The following is a 22,167-nucleotide window of genomic DNA, read 5'->3' on the forward strand; positions in this document are numbered from 1 at the left end:
TCTATCAGGTTGGATCCTCTTATCGTAAAGGTGAAACTCCAAGTCAAACAAACAGCCAGAACTTAGCGGTAATTTTAGTCTGCGTACGAGACGGTAGTTAGCTACATATTTTAAGTGTCGACGTTAACACTTCATTAATCGGAAAAATTTACAGATTTTTTTTTAAATAAAAATAGTTGGCTTTCTTACCAAATTGATGTAGCAGAGCATTAATTAATATACTATTATGATTCTACTGCTATACGATACGACATTCCTACAAAATTAAATTTAGTTCAAGCTTTTACAAATAACGTTAACACGTTATATTTACGACCGATTAAAATAGAACGGGTTCTTCAATTGAAATGGTTATACAAACGACTACCATTTTGTTATACAATTAGCCCAAAACGAATATAATATACAATACAAATACCCTCTAATTTATTTCTAGGACCCTTTCCTTTTGCTTGGCTAATTTCGGTACACTCACAATTTAATGGCAACTAACCCAACTTAACGTTTCTACAAATTTCGAATGCCCGAATAGAATTAAAGGATCACGTATATACGTTTCAAACGGCAAGGTCAAAGGTTCAGGCTGTGACGTAGGCAAGCTCTCCCTGAAGCCAGGCATGTTAGTCAAGGTGATGATGCATAAACCTTTTAGTAATTTAAAAACCAAGATTTATTAGAGAGTCTGAAACTCAGTTAATACGTACTTAACCAATGTTCACGATTGACTTCAGCGGTGAAGGAATAACATCGTGTAATAAAAATGAAACCCGCAAAATTATAATTTGCGTAATTACTGGTGGTAGGACCTCTTGTGAGTCTGCACGGGTAGGTACCATCACCCTGCTTATTGGGCATTATGCGTTTCAGTTTGAAGGGTGGGGCAGCCGTTTAACTATACTGAGACCTTAGAACTTATATCTCAGTGGGTGGCGTATTTACGTCATAGATGTCTATGGGTTCCAGTAACCACTTAACACCAGGTGGGCTGTGAGCTCGTACACTCATCTAAGCAATAAATAAATAAAGTTGTCCGCCCAACGCGTATTGTCCGAAAATTCTGGTCACAGGCGGCTTTTCTTAGTTTTACTTTACAAATAACAATACGGAATGATGAGCGTTAAAATGAAAAATTAACGCGATACAACTTTTCAAAATTACATACAGGTTCGTTCGATTTGATGTTTTCAAAGCAAGACTTGAAATTAGGAATCGAAAGTAATTAAATAATTAAGATTAAATGAAGTAAATCTCCAGTCCGAAATGGCTAAAACATAAAAAAATCCGATCATAATTCAATGCGATAATTCTAATAAATAAAGAATAAACGTAATTACATACCGCTTCATAGTACATATTTATCTTTCACTTTTAACAATATAGGATATAATTTTAACAATATAGGGCCACCACATCAAGTGTTATTGTACTTCAACTCTATATTCCTATTATAATGGACAATGGGAGCATTCCGCCCATTTTCATAAAAAAAAACTTAAATAATCAGATATATGTATATTATACAATTCAACCATATCTTTTTCGGGAAAAACGAATCAATAATAAAAAATACAATGCAAACGAATCTGCCAAATATTTCCATAAACGAATTCAAACAGAGCATTCATATTTTCATATATCAATATTGAATCTAAGAGAGTACCCATTTCGGTACGTATGAAAAGGTGCTCAAAAGGCAAAAGGTACATTGTACTCTGAATACTCAATTTTATTCAAATTCTATTAAGGTGGAGTAAAGCGCTTATGATACAATTCAGAATTGAAGAATATAATGAAAGAAACAAATATTCCCCGTTTTGAGTAAATCGAAGTCGAAAGTACAAAGAAAAATGGTTTTGAAATTGTAAAGAATCATTTTCTAATATCATTCAATGATTAAAACTACTTTTACGGTCTAAGCTCGCGTTTTAATTGTTACTAGAGGTCCCGCAGTAGTCGAAATTCGACTATAATTAATTGGAATTGTAAGTTTGTACACTATTATGATTGTATTTTATACTTCTATAATCACAAATTTCGCCAAGACTACACTATAAAAAATATTAACAAAGACAAACAATATTTATCTATTCTCAATTTGACAACAGACGTCAAGAACAAAAGTTTGACAATAAATAGTATGCATGCGTGTGTGCGTCAAATACATGGTATGTAGTGTGTGTAATGTTTTCTTTATTGATTTAATGTATCTTTTATGCATTATTTAAAAAAAATATTAGCATTGTGCACTTCTTCTCTATATTCTCTATAAGTGTGGAAAATTTCATACTCCTCCGTCCGTGCAATTTTCTTAAAAAGGGATACAAAATTTTTGCTTCACGTATTAATATATAGATTATATTATTTCCGACGTTTCCAATACTTTAGTTTTCGTGGTCAAAAATGACTAAGAGTTAGTTCTCATTTGCATGTAGCAGAAAAGCAATACTTTGTTATACGTCACCACGTTTTTCCTTTGTGGATTTTTTATGATCAGTTGTTGACAAAAGACTGTTTATAATAAGGCAACTCACTCACTGTAGTAAATAGTACCTATGGCTCTTTTATTTGCTGTAATATTATTCGGAATTATTATGTACCTAATATACTTATACTATGTACCTAATATATAATATGTTTATGTAGCTATCAGAACGCAAAAAAAACGACAGAACTTTATCGCTTTTCTTGACAGAAACGAAACTATTTGGTGAGTGACAAACAGAAACACAGATAGATAGGCAGCTTAGGCCATATGCTATAAGAAAAAGATATGGATACAAGCGGTACAAATCCATATTAATCGTAAATCGCGGCCATAAACTTTGAATCATAAGGCCGTAATCACAATTGTATTGCATTACGACTGGTTCAACCTATCAACCCTGAACCTACCACTACTTAGGTGCAGCACTAGCCAGAATAGTGGTACCTACCAGTTCTGCATCATAGTATATCATACCATCAACAAATACGCACAAAGTCAACCAAAAGAAAGTATTTAAATTGAAACAAATTAAAAAAGAACATGAAATGAAAAGGCAATATATTAATATTAATTTAAGTCGCCCATTTTCGCTTTTATTCAAAAATGAAAAACAAACGTTACGCACGAATCAGATCACAATGGTATCGAATTAAATAATCCCTTGTATTTGTTTTATTGTTCTTCAAACGAAGTAGCTTCGGATATCGAAGGGCCGTCAGGAAAATTGAATTTATCTGAACAATGACAAAACCCAATTGAATATCAGTTTTCAATTATTTTAAGAAATCAATATAAATAATGATAGCTAATCCGATACTTCTGGATATTCCACACCGACCTTCACCGCAATATATATATTTATTGGTTAGATAGATTGATCGTGAAACTCATTTTTATACCAATATTGTCATTGAATTCCTAAACGACTGGAGCGATATTCTTTGTTTGACGCGCTGATAAGTTCCTAAATATACCTATAATACAATAAAACTAAAGTCTCTCAGAACCATTGTCCATTATTTTTACTACTGCTCTATCTTCTTCTGGTCATTCCCTCAATGCTGAGGATCGAAACTGTATGTCAATCTTCTCCACTCGGTCCGGTTCTGCGCCATATGTACCGCTCCCTGTATCTGGCCTCCAGTCACCTCATTGAGTTGGTCCACCCATCTAGCTGGCGCTCTTCCTCTAGCGCGCTTCCCCTCCATTTGTCCGAGAATGATGAGTTTCTCCAGGCTGTGCAATGGGGATCGCATTATGTGCCCAAAGAAACTCCGGATCCTTTCCTGACACGTAGTCAACAGGCGCTTGGTGACCTTCAGCTCTTCGAGGATGGAGACATTGGTTCTCATAGCTGTCCAAGGAATGCGTAGCAGCTTTCTCCAGTGCTCTATATATATGGTATAATCAGCATGGCGACCGCAGTTCGACAAACCAGAACATAGGATTGTTTTGAGTTGTAGATAGGCATAATGATGGTACATTTTATTGGCGTGATATTTTTATTAGACGACATTATTCTTTACTATGGTAGTTATACGTGAACATACAGGTATTTCTTTGCTATAAAAACTAATATTTTTTGAAGCAATAATCAAAACACACCGAAACAGCAAAAAAGTGTTTAATTAGTGTTCAATAAATAAATAACCAATAAATTTACTCAGAAAATATTGTGATATATCAATAATGAATATCACAGTACATTGGACTTCGACAAATGTAGTTTATTGAGCGGAATGATTGATTGGTTGCCTCCCTTGACTTCACAAAGCTTCAACAGCCGAAAACCAGGCAAATAACGTTAATGACATACGACGAAAATGTACCAGTTCACTGAAAAATATGCTTGATATTGTTTTTTTTTTCTGTTAAACACTTCGAACTTAAAAACACACACAAGATAAGGTATATCCTAAAATACGTAAATTGCCTGCGTAAAAAAAAAACAAAGTTCCTTTCATACATTCTAATTACAAACTTTTTTCAAAAGAACTCTATTATGAATTTAAAAACAGCCATTTTTACTGTAAATATTACGTAATGCAAATTGTCGAACTGAACGAGCACACGGAGCGAATATCGACAAAAGTAACGAGCGACCGTTAAGCTCCGAAAGCGCTCCTAAGTCGCTAATGAAGCTGTTGAAACAAAACAACCCACTCCAAGTCTGTGATTATGTTTCTAAACTTCTAAACATTTACAATGCTATTTTTATAAACGTGTTCCAAAAACTTAAGAGAACTTAAGACTCTTAACGTCAACTTCGTGAACTTCGAAACACGAAACGAAGCACCCAATGATAAAACAATGCATGAAGTAAGGATGTAGTAATAATGAATTAAATTAAATTTTGAATCAACTATTTAATAATTGTAACATTTTTTATGTCAAGGAAAACTCCAATTACAACGCATGTGATATCGTGTAATAATAAATATGGCTCGTTATAGTATTTGATTTTTTTCGTTGGTAACAGAAGTAATTTGGTGACAAATAACAGAAGCAGGTAGTGGGGCGTCTTGTGAGCCCACACGGGTAAGTACGACAACTCTGCCTATTATCTACCGTGAAGCAACAATACGTTTCGATCTGAGGGGCGGGGCAGCCGCTCTACACTGCGACTTAGACCCATTTCAAAATGGGTAGGTGGACTTCAGTGACCATTTCACACGAGGTGGGTCGTGAGCTTGGCCACCCATAAAAATAATTAAAAAAACCCAGCTATTTCTCATAAGAACAGAACCTTCCGAGACTAGAGACCAAATTTTAGACTTGAAAAAAATCAAGTCATTAGTGACAGATTGTAATTAAGGCAAATAAAATCCGACCCCAATTTCATTCAGGAAATCTAGAAAAAAAAGAATTGAAACAAAAAGGACAAGGAACAGAATTGTACGAGAACTAAATAAGGAAATTCTAACACTTAACGGCCTGCAAGAAATCGAAAAACCTTATATTTAGTAATTAGCCATGAATATTCTTTAGTTAGTTAGTTGACTAATATTGTTTATTAAAATCAAAAGATTTAATAGATAATATAATTTACTTATAATAAGTGTCAAAAAATCATTTAAATCGGAAAAATTATGACGCATGTGTACCAGTCCAGGTACCTGTATGTCAATATTCAACAGCATGGGCACAATGCCTAGCATAAAATTAAAAAGTTTATAATTTCCCTAATTCTTTCTTAATTTTGTTTCGGTTGATAGGCTGTCCGTATTTACGATTAGATTTTTTATGAGGACATAAAAGCTCTGTTAGCATGGTCTGGAAGACGGTTCCAAAATCATGCCGAAAATATTCATTTAGAATATTATAGTATTAATTATTCCTTAGTTCATAAGAGTATTCACCTAGAAGTTTAAATAATTTCTCCACTAATTTTGAATTCCAATGGTCGGCGAGCAAGATTTTTCTGTTATTCAAAAAGATAAACAAAAATGTTATATCATATGTATTCGATCATCAAGCAAACTCTACTATTTTGATAAAGATGCAAGTTCTGAATATTCAACGGGCATACATAAAAGGTTCCTTTATGAAACACTGCTAGACTTCTCATATGCTATTACTGAAGACTTAAGGCAGGTAAGCCCGCGAACGACCCATCTTGTACACTTCAAAGTGAAAAGTAGTGTCGTAACATTATATCGCAATGGGACACTTTATAGCAAAATGAGGTTTAAGTTCCTACCTTTTACGTCTACTTCAGATTGAGTAGATTTAGCACACTATTACTTTAGTCAAGATAATAACCTCGTCGATGACTTTAGTATTAACTTAACATGATAGTTATAATTGTTGTGTGTTTTTTTCCCGTTTGTTTCAAACTATCGCATATCATTTTAATTAATTCCTCTTTATGTCAATATTTTAAATTTCTTGTATACTTTTGACAATTGTAGAAACGAGAATAAATATTAAAAGCTACGGATACGCTTAGTATTACAATGCTCCTGTATGGTGAACCACGACGTATTTATTTTGAAATGATTGTCAAATTATTTTTACTAGTGGTCCGGCAGTTGTCGAAATTCGACTATAATTAATTGAATTTATAAGTTTCAACATTATTATGGTCCTATTGTTACAGATTTTGCCAAGACTACACTATAGACAAATGCTCGTAATATTAAAGATAAACAATACTAACCTATTCTCAATTTGACTAGACTTTAAGCAATAACAAAATTTTGACAATTAACAAAGAGTATAAATGTGTGTGTGTCAAATACATGGTAGTATTATGCACTTCTCTATATTCTCTATAAGTGTGGAAAATTTCATACTCCTCCGTCTGCGCAATTTTCGTAAAAAGGGATACAAAGTTTTTGCTTCACGTATTAATATATAGATTGAAGTTATTAAACCGCATACCTTAAACGAGGAAACGGCCAACAACGAGAGCCCGTCAACGTATGGACCGAGGACAGCATGCTCTCGTACTCGTAGCGACCTCCGCGTGGTCTCCGGATCCAGGAGATCGTGTACCCGCTCGTTGTATATCTCCATGTATGATACTTCCACCTGTTAAGGGAAAAGTAACTTTATTGCAAAAACCAAAGGATTGATTACTGCGTTACATCACAAGCGTTTACATCATTTTAGAAATTTACAAATATTCAAATCACTTAAAAAATTATCTCTATATTATTTTTCTTACTAATAATTTCAACTAACAATAGAAAATATTGAAGAAAATACAAAGATCTTTTTGTTCTGCTAAAACTACACGTGATCTAACTGCGAAAGGTCATTCCTCTATAATCATTTATAATTTAGTTTCTCGCCCACCAATGAGAAAGGATAAGCTCTTAAAAGCCTCAGGAGCCCGGGCTTTCTCCGCCCTCCTAACCTAATTGTTGGAAAATTTGTTCGTGATCTAGATTCCAAGATGTGGCAAATTACTACCAAAATATAATGGTATGATGAAAAAGAAATAATTTGTCTTTTGTTTCCCTGCGTTTGAATAGATGTTTTCACACGACCAAATTAGGCGGAACACGGTTTTCCGCCTGTGTATAACGTATTGATTTTCTATAGGACTACCAGGGACTTTGTTTACATACGTGTGAAACTTTTTGTTTTTACCTTGTACGTGAGAGTGGGCGGTGTCTGTTGTACAGCTATCCTCTCAAAGAGGGCGTCGCAAAGCCGAGGAATAATGCCGCCTTCGTCAGCCCCCGGGGAGCCCATCATAGTGTAAGATTTTCCTGAACCTAAAACAAAAACGATATTTGAATTTCTATAAAATGACATTTATAGCTTCATACCTACATTAAATAAAACGATTTAACAGATCATTTAAAGCATCAAAGATATCGAACATTCGTATAAACGAACTGATAGAACAATAAATGGAATTTACTTATTTTTTCATCAATGTCCACAATTCTGATTTGGATGTAGCGTTTGCGAATTTGCGTTATAAAGCACCTCCTTATAATTATAAGGCGAAACCACAAATTAACTATAAGAAACCAAAACTTTATAAAGCCTAAGACCGCCCGTATATATACATATATGAGTTGCGAATATCTTTTGATAACAAATACCTGTAAACAATAAATAGGACGGAGTACCGCGGTAAAACGTCTGATTGTATTATAATGGTTTATAAAATAAAATCAATGAAGACTTTTTTTTTTCTATATTAAAATAACATTACAGAAGAAAAACGATTTACGCTCATAATTTATGGCTTGTGTACTTTTTGACAGTGTAGCTTTATACTAAAAGTCATTGCTTCTAGGTTAAACAAAGTTTCTTATAGCATATCGCTAACATTAAATTTCTAAAGAACCATATACTAGTCAAGGATAGCTAAGGATATCTTATTTGTTTTACATTTTTTTTTTCTGAAAACGAAACTAGTTTCCTAGAGAAAGGAAACAACAGTAATTGTTATCATTATAAAACAAAATAAAACAAAAAAAGCAAACAACTGACACGCAAGACGAGTACAAGCACTGAAACGTGTAAAATTCTCGGGGAAAAAAATATGACTACGAAATTATGATTGGAGCAAGGAAATACAATAGTAAGATCCCGCACAATTTTTCGCGTCGGTAAAGTGCCTTTTGTTCGTACGTTGTAACAAATCACCAAAGCGGGCGTACTTTCCGAATCGGAAAATTCAATATCCAATGTAGAAAAATATATTGAAGCAACAAGAGTAGAAACAGAACAATTTATAGTCAAATAGACTGATGTCAAAACGAAACCACCAGACGCTGACTCGTATAGAATGTTTAAAATAATCTATCTATCTTACGTATCTATTCTATTCTATTTTGTAGCCAGAAAAAAATATACCAAACAATTTTCAACGATACGACGCAAGAGTTACGAAGTTGCATTTAAATTTAGCACCATTAGAAGTTCTTTAAAACTATTTATTTGAAAACTGTTTTGCTGGATCTGGATCCATGAAGCTTAACATAGAAGATTCAGGTACCACAGCACTAAAGAAGTCAGTTCCTGATAAATTTCAGTGTTTTTGATATGATTTAATGTAGGTGTAATTTGTTCTGTAACTATCTCCATTGAGATCTATGAGTTACGACTCTATGAGTATTTCCAGAATCCACAAAATATAAAGAAATCGTAATTCATCTTTGGGGCCTTGGAATGTGAAACATAGATGGGTTCGTAATATTCTTATAGATTTTGGCAAGTATTACTACTTACTTTTTGTAGTTACATACAATAATAATTAGTCAACTGCGCTGTTGTTTTGAATTTTTTTTCGTTTTTTATATTTTATAATACTGAAAACGTGACTATTTATTGCGTTAATGAAAGATGATCTGGGGTTGTTGGCAGCTATCCAATTTCGCTCATGGCGCGTAGGCTTCATAGTCAAGACAGTCATCAGTTGGAGAGGCACTCTGCGAATTGGCAGAGGGAGAACGGTTTCTGATAAATGACAACGGCTACAAAATGTATCAAATGCAATTCAATCAATTTAACGTGGGCAATATTTGTGAATTATTTGTGTTTGTATACCAGTATTCGTTTTGTTTCGTTTTCCATAAGTTATGCTTTATAAATTTTGCCGATTTTCTTTTAGACAACGTCGGAAAATTCCTTCATGGAAAAAAGACATCTGCCTCAGATTTTTAATCCCGAAATCATTTCACTCGAACAGATCGGGTGGCTTTACGCATTAGGCAACGAACTGTACAATCTTAGCTAAACTTTATTCTAACTATTAATTAATGAACATGAAATTATGTGAAGCGAAATATCGCGAAACGTTAGAAACAAGCATCCTTCGAGTTGATGGCACTCGAGTATTCAGAATATTTCCAGGATACGTGGCGTTCGCAAGCTTCGATCAAATTAATTTAACGAGCGTCTTCAGCAATTAACGCAAACTACATAGTACCGAGCGAACATCACTTAACGACCTGAGTGCTCGTTTGTTATTATCTATACTTAATATATAAATCTACAGCGGTTTTTACGGATGTTCCGTTATAACTACTGAACCATGCTTCCGATTGACTTGAAACTTGGTATCCATGTAGAAAATACATGTACTTAATGGATAGGCTAATATTTATATGAGTGTTGGACTCCCTACACCAGTTGCGGGGGCGTTAATGATGAGAATCTTTGTGGGGGTGAGAAATAATAATGTTAATTTTAAATGCCCAGCGAAGCGGACGGGTACTGCTAGTGTTTTAATAAAACTGACGAAACTAAAATCAAACTTTAGTAAACATTTTTTTATCATTTAAAAACTTAAAATCAAAATTAAAAAAGTATTTGTTGACTTTTGCCTTCGGCTCGTTAATTAAAGGGTGTCTGGTTATAACGTGCCTTGTAAATTGACAGACAAAAGACAGGCAAAACCTTGACAGGCTTGGAGGAACAGTATTTGTAAATGTCAAAAATTCTCACTACGAACAAATATCTTTCAATTTATGCAAATATTACTTTATCTTTGGTCGACCGAAATCAAAGCTTTTTTTCATACATTCCAAGATACTTTTATCTCTTTGTATTGAATTTTCTTTGAGAATTTCAATGAAACAAAAGAATCACTGTTTCAATTCAGTACTGTTTTTATATACCTACTACTGATGAGTTTAATAAGTGAGGAAAAGGACGTTGGCAGTGTTTTTCTTTCATACATATTTTATTGTGTTTCTTCACTTCAAACTATGTTACGTAAATTGTTTAAATCTCCCTAATTGTCGGCCAATATACAATCACGGTCACGTTTCTTAGTTCCTTAGATACTATTGTGGAATTTGAAGCCTAGTTTGTAGTTGGTTCTTGACTTTTACAAAATCGGTGTAAAATAACAGATTTACGTAATTCATTGCTACGGCTCTACGTAAGCTTTGCGTTCCAGTAACTGGCACAAAGCTGGCACCTGCAGTTTTAGGTCACCCGGACGCGGTGTGCACTAGGTTTCTTTGTTCCAGGCCGCACTACGTACTTTGTTAGCTTTGCTGCTACGTAGGCTCTCATTAGGAGAAATTGCTTCCTCGAATTTTTTCGCCCACGGCCAAAGCCAGCAATGTTTATTAGAAGAAGAAAATTTACAAGCAGATTGTTTCAAGAATGAAAAATGTAAAAATATTTCTTTGAGAAACAGTAAAATTCAAGGGTACTACTATGTACACAACTGCAGAAAAATATTTCTGGCTCTTTGAACCATGCAATGCTCGAGGCATTGCTACGCCGTAGATCTCAACTGAAAATTTAATCTATTCTATACAGCACTCAAAGTCAAAGACAATTTAAAAAAAGAACATATCTAATGAAAATGTGTTTGAAAAGTTACGTACAAAGAAGAATTTTAAAATAATTAAAATTTGAAATTTTACTTGCCTTCATTAGACTTTGAACAATCAATGAACTGGACTACTTTGAGTTTATAGTAACAAATGAGAACAGCATTTTAACTGTAAAGCCATTGCTCATAAATATCGGAGTTATCGTAAAGCAGTGTTTATTATCTACAAAGCAACTCTGCATCCAAATGTCAACAGGAAAAACATTTGCATAATGGCTCCATAAAAGTTAGGCGAACTCGTGAATCTATATCTCGATAGTGGGCAATCAGAGAATCCTTTTGCCATTAAAAAGTCAACCCGCGACAATTTGCTTCCCGCTTGGTACTCGATAGGAGTAATAAGTAAACCCCCAATAAGTAATGGTCTGATTTCTTCAAAGTAGTCAAGTTTTGGTATGATCTTACGGAATCAGGTCTTTATTTTTTGTGAGAACCGAGACTGATACTTCACGAAACCTTTAAAAATAGCTGTAGAATATATCCAAGAAAAACATATGTTTTTGATAAAACAATTTAATTGCAACCACGTTAATTAATTATTAATTCTACCTTATTACATAATATTACACATGGCACGAATCCAAGTTGTACATATCAGCAGTTGCTTAAAACTACTCAACCATATCAATAATCTATAAGAAAAGAAATTATTTTTATTTCCTAGTTCGGCGACTATACATTACTTTTTGTATCCCACAATCGCATTTCACTAGTCGGCAACTCCTCAATTCGATTCAAGTCGATACTTATGTGAATCACCCAATAACGGGAAAATTTAGCCCGAAGATACACGAATATTTTATATCAAACTTTTATAACAGCATTTTATGAAAGAAATACTCCCAATAATGAGGTTATAAAATAAAATGACGGCTATTCCAGAAAAATTCAACGAGTAGGGTTTTCCACAATATGTTTCCAGTTAAAGTTCCAGTAACAATAAAAGTTTCTTTTGTGTATAAATTCACACACATCCAAATTCTCCGCGTTGGACATGTGTTGAACTTAAAAAATATTATTTTACTGATCGTAGACCATATATGTTGTGAATTCACGCCAAAAAGCACGAATGTTTGGCTTATTTCTGCCAGGAAACTAACGTTTGAAGGGCAGACAAGACGTCATACAATGCCATGGAGACTTTGAAATCGTATCTCAATAAATACAAATAGGTGGATGGCAGGCATGGGAGGCAGCATTCCGTAATAAATCATTCACTTCTGAGAGTAGGCAGGTAGTATCTTAGCGATAGAGAGCGGCTTGGAGGTGCTCCCAGCTTTTATGACGTTTATGAACGACGGTAATCATTCACCATCAGGTAGGGCGCATGCTCTGCTGCTGCCTACAAGGGAACAAATGTATGGTTTTGGAACATCAATGGTACATAATATGATAAGCACTCGATTTCCCTCGGACTTCCGTCTAAGGCGAGCACTGCTTTGCCGCTGTGCTTTGAGGAGTTAATAATGATAATTTCCGAAACACTAGATTGTCGTGACTGTAGCAGTTCTTCTTTGGTCCAACTTGCCCTACTGCTCTCTGCTCAGCTATAAACGAATGAAGTCGTCGTGGCCTAAAGGATAAGACGTCCGGTGCATTCGTATCGAGCGATGCACTGGTGTTCGAATCTCGCTGGTGGGTAAAAATTTTTCTAAGAATACGTACTCAACAAATGTTCACGATTGACTTCCACGGTGAATCGTGCAATAAAAATCAAACCCGCAAAATTATAATTTGCGTAATTACTGGTGGTAGGACCTCTTGTGAGTCCGCATGGGTAGGTACCACCGCCCCGCCTATTTCTGCCGTGAAGCAGTAATGCGTTTCGGTTTGAAGGGTGGGGCAGCCGTTGTGACTATACTGAGACCTTAGAACTATATCTCAAGGTGTGTGGCGCATTTACGTTGTAGATGTCTATGGGCTCCAGTAACCACTTAACACCAGGTGGGCTGTGAGCTCGTCCACACATCTAAGCTATAACAAAAAAAAAAGAATGAATTTCTCGGCTTTCCAAAAACAGTTTCTTTTATTGCATAATAGACAAAAAAGATTCAGGTTTTGGTCTACTTTTTAAATATAACGGTTGAAGCAAAATATTATAATTTTCAAGAACCGACTCTGATACGAACGTTAATAACAATAAACCAAAAACCAAAGTCGAAATTAATAACAATAAAACACAAAGAACGTGAGGTCCAGTGAGCATTCAAAGGAAATCGCAACAAATGATCTACAGTGTCATGATATTGATTACAGCACAATGAATTATATGTATCTATACCTATTTTTTATACACAAAAGTGTGCTCGGAAAACAGATGGGGCCTTTCACAAAGAGCGAAGTGACGTTTCTGGGTTAGCGGCCTGCGGGCAGAGCGTAGTGCTTTGACATTGTAAATAAAACACGGCACACAAGGTTCGAAAGCATCCGATTCTTAATTCCTTTCAATTATATTTCAAAAATTGTGTAGTCATTAATTGTACTAACACAACAACATTTTGCTTAAATAGATACTAGACGATGACCGAGCTTTGCTCGTTTTTTTTTTTGATAACGCCTTCTTGGTTAGTTGCCCTCAATTAAGAAAAATAGTATTATTATTCGCCAATAGATGTCGGGAAGAGTTGATTATTGAAAACACGAATAAAACAACATTTTCTGAAAATAAATCGTAGCTAGATCGATTTATCGACCCCGAAATCCCCTGTATACTAAATTTTATGAAAATCGTTGGAGCCGTTTCCGAGATTCAGATTATATACATATATATTAATAAACAAGAATTGCTCGTTTAAAGGTATAAGATAACGTTCTCAAATGAAGTGAAGTTTGAATGAGAATTCTAAAGCAAAATCAAATTTCAAATCTGTTTCTGTTCCGATGTATCTTTGAACATAAAAATAAGTAACGTATGATTTTTCATGTCATAAAATCTTAAATAGTTATCGAATAAGTATCTGTGAGAATATTTATTCACCTTAGGATGTAGAACCTAGCGATTTCTACAGTAATCGGACTTATTCGGGTCCACATAGACACTGAGCGCCAATTGCTGAGACCCTCACTGTCCCCACAAATATTTCACGTTTATAAGACCCTCGTATTTCATTGTTAAATAAACACTAGAATCTTATTACTAATATTACCTGTAATAGAATATATTTTTTGGATCTCATTTACTATTACTTGTTTCGGTAGACCTCCAGCATCTACTGCATCCTGGGTAAATGGCAATCTATTTATTATATGGTACATATTGATTTAAGTAACTTTCACATTTCGATTACAAAATTTCTAAGCCGTCTTCTACATTTTCACTGAAAATGATACGTAAAGTATATCATTAAAACATTGGTGGTCGCGGATTCTATCAGCTAAGGTCACGAATTCATGAATATTTTTATTTAAATGTAGTCTTAACGCGTCTTTTGAGGCTTGGCCGAGACTTTACCGAAGTGCATTATCGTGTTCATCTCCATCTTTGCCAATGTCGCCCAGAGGCATCGTCGCAGTTTATATATACGAGTTCCGCTAGAAGAAGTCGCTTTTAAAATTAAAGTTTAATTAAAATAAACAGCTTTTCATCCTCCTTTGTAAAAATGTTTAATGAACAAACGTCTTAAATTTATATTATATTTCATGCTGTTTTGATGACTGTATTATATAAAAAAACAAGTCTAGTCTCAAACATATTTTAACTTAATCAGGATTGACATTTACTAATAAATATGCATAATAAAAACGATGATACAATGCGAGATAAATAAAATATTACTACAATTTATTTTCTTCATATTTAGACATTTAATATATTTTGTAACTATATTCAGTTATGAAAACAAAAATCAAAATCAGTCTCAGCTGCTGCAAACTGCGAGCTGAACTTCAATTTCCTTGGATCAAACAGGGACCAATTCCCCAAATAATACAAACCTATAAATTCTATAATAATACTAGTTGAAATTTCATTAAGCAAATACTACCCGCATTTTCCAAGTCTCGCATCGACTGTGGTCCGGTCCGGTTAGCGAATAGTTTTGAATATTAATTATTCATAGTTTTGATATGCGACACCGAGCCCGACTAGTTTACTCCATAGACGTGGCACTCCCGGACAGTGCCACAGATGCCAACTCTATGGCCACTCGGCTCGGAATTGCCACGCGCGCCCCCGCTGCGTGAAGTGCCTCGGCGATCACGCCACGTTAGATTGCTCGCGAGTTAGGGAAACCGCGACCGAACCTCCAAGCTGTGTCCTATGCCTTAAGCAAGGGCACCCCGCGAATTACCGTGGATGTCCTAGGGCTCCGCGTAAACGTCCGACCCACCCAGCCCCCCGTACCGTCAGCCCAAAGACTTCGGTGCCTTCAGCACCGAAACCCGCCTTCGTACCGGCTGCGGTTCCCACCGTCTCGGCGTGGAATAAACCGCTGCCGTATACGAAGTCGGGAACACAAACCGCACCCCAGCCTCCGCTCGCGACACGTCCCGCGCCGCAGCCTCTGCTCGCACCTCCCCCCGCGCCCGCGTACCGTCCCCCGCAACCCTCAGCCGTCAACGACTTCACGCTCGTGCGCGACTTCGTCACCGCGGTCAACTTCGACCGTCTGCAATCGTTCGCAGACGCGATGCGAAGGGCGGTAAACCCCGAACAACGGCTCGCGGCCGCGTTCGAATACATGGACGTTTACGAGTCCGTGGCCCGTACTTTCTAAAATCACTGGTAATCAATGGCGCAAAACGCTAGAGAGAAACCATATTCCCTTACGTTAGCATTCTACAATGCTAACGGACTCGCGCGGCAACGCGATCAAATTTACGAATTCCTCCGCGACAATCTTGTAGATATTCTGCTAGTGCAGGAGACCTGCCTGAAGCCCTCGCGTCGTGACCCGAAAGTCGCGAATTACGTCATGGTTAGGAATGACAGACTCACCGCCTCCAAAGGCGGGACTGCCATTTACTATAGGCGGGCCCTGCACGTTGTCCCTCTCGATACTCCCTCGCTCTCACATATCGAGGCGTCAGTGTGCCGCATCTCGCTGACGGGACACCAGCCGATCGTCATCGCATCCGTTTATCTCCCCCCGGACAAACCCCTTCTGAGCAGTGACATCGAGTCACTGTTCGGCATGGGAGACTCCGTCATCCTGGCAGGCGATTTAAATTGCCACCACACTAGGTGGAACTGCCACAGTTCAAACATAAACGGTAGGCGTCTCGACGCGTTTATAGACGACCTTACCTTCGAAGTGGTCGGTCCCCCAACTCCAACATGTTATCCGTATAACATCGCGCTCCGTCCGAGCACTATAGACCTGGCACTGCTGAGGAACGTAACTCTGCGCTTGCGTTCCATCGAAGCAATGTCAGAGCTCGACTCAGACCACCGACCTGTCGTTATGCAGCTCGGTCGCCCCCACAACCCAGTCACAGCTACGAGGACCATGGTGGACTGGAAGAAGCTGGGCAAATGCTTAGCCGATGCCGCTCCACCAATCCTCCCCTGCGGCCCGGATTCAACTCCATCCCCCGAGGACACAGTCGAATCCATAAACATCATCACGGATCACATCTCTTCCGCGATCATAAGATCCTCAAAAGAAGTCGATGTGGAGGATAGCTTTCACCGCATCAGACTGTCCCCCGAACTTAGGAACCTCCTAAGAGTTAGAAACGCGGCAATCCGGGCCTACGATCAACTTCCCACGCACTCAAACCGGATTCGGATGCGTCGTCTACAGCGGGATGTAAAATCTCGCCTAAGCGACGCCCGAAATGAGAATTGGGATAGTTACTTAGAAGGACTCGCGCCCTCTCATCAAGCATACTGGCGACTAGCAAGGACTCTCAAGTCCGAAACTACCGCTACTATGCCTCCTCTCGTACGCCCTTCAGGCCAACCACCGGCTTTCGATGACGATGACAAGGCAGAGTTGCTGGCCGATGCACTGCAAGAGCAGTGCACCACCAGCACTCAATACGCGGACCCCGAACACTCCGAGGCAGTCGACAGGGAGGTCGAGCGCAGAGCTTCCCTGCCGCCCTCGGACGCGTTACCCCCCATTACCTCTGACGAAGTTAGAGAAGTAATAGATAACCTTCAACCTAAGAAGGCACCCGGCTCCGACGGCATCCGCAACCGTGCGTTAAAATCTTACCAGTCCAACTGATAACAATGTTGGCTACCATCTTAAATGCCGCTATGACGCACTGCATCTTTCCGGCGGTATGGAAAGAAGCGGACGTTATCGGTATACACAAGCCGGGCAAACCGAATAATGAAACCGCTAGTTACCGTCCGATTAGTCTCCTCCCAGCGATAGGCAAAATTTACGAACGGCTCCTTCGGAAACGCCTCTGGGACTTCGTTACCGCGAATAAAATTCTAATAGACGAGCAGTTTGGATTCCGCGCCAAACACTCGTGCGTACAACAAGTGCACCGCCTCACGGAGCACATCTTAATAGGGCTAAATAGGCGTAAACAAATCCCGACCGGCGCCCTCTTCTTCGATGTAGCGAAGGCGTTCGACAAAGTCTGGCACAACGGTTTGATCTACAAACTGTACAACATGGGAGTGCCAGACAGACTCGTGCTCATCATACGAGACTTCTTGTCGAACCGTTCGTTTCGATATCGAGTAGAGGGAACTCGTTCTCGTCCCCGTCATCTGACAGCCGGAGTCCCGCAAGGCTCCGCACTCTCCCCGTTACTATTTAGCTTGTATATCAACGATATACCCCGGTCTCCGGAGACCCATCTAGCGCTCTTCGCCGATGACACGGCTATCTACTACTCGTGTAGGAAGATGTCGTTGCTTCATCGGCGACTCCAGATCGCAGTAACCACCATGGGACAGTGGTTCCGGAAGTGGCGAATAGACATCAACCCCACGAAAAGCACAGCGGTGCTATTCAAAAGGGGTCGCCCTCCGAATACCACTTCGAGCACCCCACTCCCCAATAGGCGCGTAAACACCTCCGCCGTTAGCCCCATCACTCTCTTTGACCAGCCCATACCGTGGGCCTCGAAGGTCAAATACCTAGGCGTCACCCTCGACAGAGGGATGACATTCCGTCCCCACGTAAAAACGGTACGCGATCGCGCCGCGTTTATACTAGGATGACTCTACCCAATGCTTTGTAGACGAAGCAAACTGTCCCTCCGTAACAAGGTAACCCTCTACAAAACTTGCATACGCCCCGTCATGACGTATGCAAGCGTAGTGTTCGCTCACGCGGCCCGCACCAACTTGAAACCCTTTCAGGTTATACAATCCCGATTCTGCAGGATAGCCGTCGGAGCACCATGGTTCCAGAGGAACGTGGACCTCCACGATGACCTGGAGCTCGACCCCGTCAGTAAGTATCTACAGTCGGCATCGCTGCGCCACTTTGAGAAGGCGGCACGACATGAGAACCCTCTTGTCGTGGCCGCCGGAAACTACATACCCGATCCTGTAGACCGTTTGGTAAACCGTCGACGTCGCCCAAAGCACGTCATCACGGATCCTCCTGATCCATTAACGGTGCTTTTAGGCAATACAAGCACCGGTCACCGTCCTCGCCGAACCCGTCGCTTGCGACGAAAGGCTCGACGAGCGAATTAACCCACAGACACAGCCCACTGAGTTTCTCGCCGGATCTTCTCAGTGGGTCGCGCTTCCGATCCGGTGGTAGATTCTGCGAAGCACTGCTCTTGCTAGGGCGGTGTTAGCAATTCTCCGGTTTGAGCCCCGCGAGCTCACCTACACAAGCTAGGGTACGCTGAAATAGCCTCTCAAGGCTATCAGCATAGGTAGGAAAAAAAAAAAAAAAAAAACTAGTTTACTGGTTTAAGACCGTGCTGCACGAGTATAATACACTGACTGCGAATTTATGTATAAAAAAAATAATAACTTAAAAAAACAAAAAAAATAGCTTTTATAGAAAATCTAACTAAAAAATAGAAAATAAATTTTAATAAATTTGAATTAAGAATAGTGCAAGTTAAAATGATTTTATTTTAACGCAGCGTGATATTGCGTTTTTAATATTGAATTGTCCTTAAAAAGTATACGAAATTTTGAGTTAATCCGACGTTTTGAAGGGGGTCAAAATCATGTTCAAAGATTTCGTTACATACTAACATACATACGTCTGAAGCTAATAAGAGCGTATTTAAAAAAGGCATCGTTTTCCGATTTTTGACGAGTGTGTGACATTTATAATTGACGTAACAAGAGATTGTAATTACGATACGAATCTTAAATGTTCAAAAGGATGTTGTTTTCCTATCATCTATACATAAAGAGGCCAAGACAAAACAGTTTAAATACCATATTCTCATCGGGTTTTTTGAACCCATTTACTATTTGTTTTGTAGTGTTACGTAGAATAACACCGCATGAAAACTGTAATTCAAAACAAGTGAATGATATAATGAAACCGCGAGAATTAACCTTAAAAGCAGTTTTAATTATTATCCTTTTGAATTGAACGTAAATATAGTGTAGAACAGAAATACAATTTGTATGTGTAATACTTCAGTATCACGACAGTATCAGTGGAGCGTAAAATGTTCACAAATGGAGGCTTGAGAGTGTCAGGAAGCGCCTGCACTATTTCTCACACATATTAAACTTGCACATCTAGCTGTGTTGTATTAAAATGAAATGGTTGTTGTTTGCAGTAAGTTCCTATACATATCTATCAAACAAAAGATAATAGTCGATCTAAATTATCATGTACATATAATAATTATGTAAGATAATCAATAATTTTAATTAAAATTTAGGTATATAGGATGAGACGCGCATGCAATTAATCACACAAAACATTTAATGGTAAACATAAAAATTCGGTTTGAAGGGTGGGGCAGTCGTTGTAACTATACTGAGATCTTAGAACTTATATCTCAAGGAGGGTGGCGGCATTTACGTTCTAGATGTCTATGGGTCCGGTAACTACTTAACACCAGGTAGGCTGCGAGCTCGTCCGCCCACCTAGGCAATATATAAAAAAATAAATATAAAATATATGTACAAGAAGTACATATCTTTTAATGCATTGCCAACGAAATGCTTGAATCCGATTTAAATGCGACATTTCCAACAAAAAAAATAGTACTGTGAACACTTGGAGAAGATAGATATGTAATTAGGAATTGACGCTGCTGAAATTACTATTTGATAAGATAATAAATTCAGGAAACTTCAACGTAATACGGCTTTATTCCGGAACGAAATGCAATTTAAAAGGAAAATGATGGCATTAATTCCCAAGCGTTTAATTCGGCTAGGTAAAAGGGGTTCAAATCAAGAACTCTAGCTAATGCTATTGCTCTAAGCTTGGGCTTCGTTTTGTCTTAAAAATCACAGGCATATCTGGTCCATCTGATGGTGTATATATATATTTTTTTTATAATTGTCCCTTTTTCCCCTGACGTTGTCAGAGCTCTTATAAAAGATTTTTGTTTTAATTATTTTTCATATTTATTTATTGTTTGCTTATTTTTTTCATTTTACATTTTTTTTTCCAAAGTAAGGGCATTTCTAATTTAAACAATAATTCCCCATGCTTACCAGGCCATATTATTCCTAATAAGGTGGAAGCATGGGTCAGGCTTCCTTATTTCGATGGTGTATAAGTAGTTACCGATACTCATGGACATCAGCAATATGAACCAGATGTGATCTACCGAATACATTATTTAATTAGTTAGTTCCTATTAGGCTGCCATATTTTAGCAACGGCAACTTCTGTTTTATGTCTATAGGTTTATATTTCTTCTTCAACTTAGGAGTAAACAAGCTCAGTGGTTCACCTGATGTTAGAAGGTTAACAAGGCCCATAAAAACAGCAACGTATATACCTTCGCCAATCTTACGACTTACGAATTTACTGTAAATTTCTGTTGAATGAGTTTGACAACTAAGCTACTGTCTGCTAATCTTTTTCTAAGCCGTATCCTTTACACCGAATTTTTTTTTTACTGCTTTTATGCGTGGACGAGCTCACAGCCTCACGCCTGGTGTTAAGTGGTTACTGGACATCTACAACGTAAATGCGCCTCCCACCTTGAGATATAAGTTCTAAGGTCTCAAGTATAGTTACAACGGCTGCCCCACCCTTCAAACCGAAACACATTACTGCTTCACGGCAGAAATAGGCAGGGTGGTGGTACCTACCCGCGCGGAAAGAGGTCCTACCACCAGTAATAATTGATGAGCATGATTGTGTCACATCAGAAATGGTCAGGACGGTGATAAGTACTAGAAGAGTATCCTAGAAATAAAAAAACGCTCTGAGTTTCTAACTTGAACGACGTCACGCTTTTAAAGCCACAGACCTCGACGTCAACGTTTAAAATCAATTTCCCGGCAGACACCGCTCCCGAGCCTACCAAGAATTACCAAGAAAACACTTGTAATTCGTTTTCAAAATCCATTATTTTGTAGATAAAAGCCAGTTTTCCCTTTTCTTGTAATTAAGCCCTGGAATCGAAGCGTTACGAACTTCTCTGGCATATTGATGAAAATTTATTCAATTATTAATGAAGTTCAATTTTTATTTATTTGTTTTTGTTGACCTCATTTTGATATTGTTTTCATGCGCATTTATGTTGTACTCAGGCAGACGACGAGCTAAGGATTACAACACAACTGTCCTTGACATTAACAATGAAAATACATTGTTAGCATTGATTTCTCACTCAGTGTCCACACTTCACGCAAATTATGTACTATGAATTTCAGACCAATTAAACAACGGTCTATGCCCGCATTTAAGATATTTCCGAATCGAATCACATAACATAATAATATACGCAATACATTTTATCCAAATAGTAAATTGCTCAAATTTATTTCTCGTTAAAATAC

The 22,167-nt window shown here is 37.8% G+C and overlaps 1 protein-coding gene across 15 annotated transcripts in view; it reads right to left on the reverse strand.

Moving 5' to 3' along the window:
- Positions 1–22,167, reverse strand: part of Khc-73 (Kinesin heavy chain 73) — a 147,722-nt gene that overhangs the window by 46,193 nt on the left and 79,362 nt on the right. For all 15 annotated transcript variants that reach the window (XM_089727450.1, XM_089727448.1, XM_089727446.1 and 12 more), the window contains exons 4-5: positions 7,583–7,710; positions 6,869–7,018 (exon numbers count right to left, since the gene is read on the reverse strand). In XM_089727450.1, coding sequence (XP_089583576.1) covers positions 6,869–7,018; positions 7,583–7,710 — 278 coding nt within the window. The remainder of the gene's footprint in view (positions 1–6,868; positions 7,019–7,582; positions 7,711–22,167) is intronic.

This window comes from Bombyx mandarina, chromosome 05 (genome assembly GCF_030267445.1).
Source record: "Bombyx mandarina strain Sakado chromosome 05, ASM3026744v2".
NCBI lineage: Eukaryota > Metazoa > Arthropoda > Insecta > Lepidoptera > Bombycidae > Bombyx > Bombyx mandarina.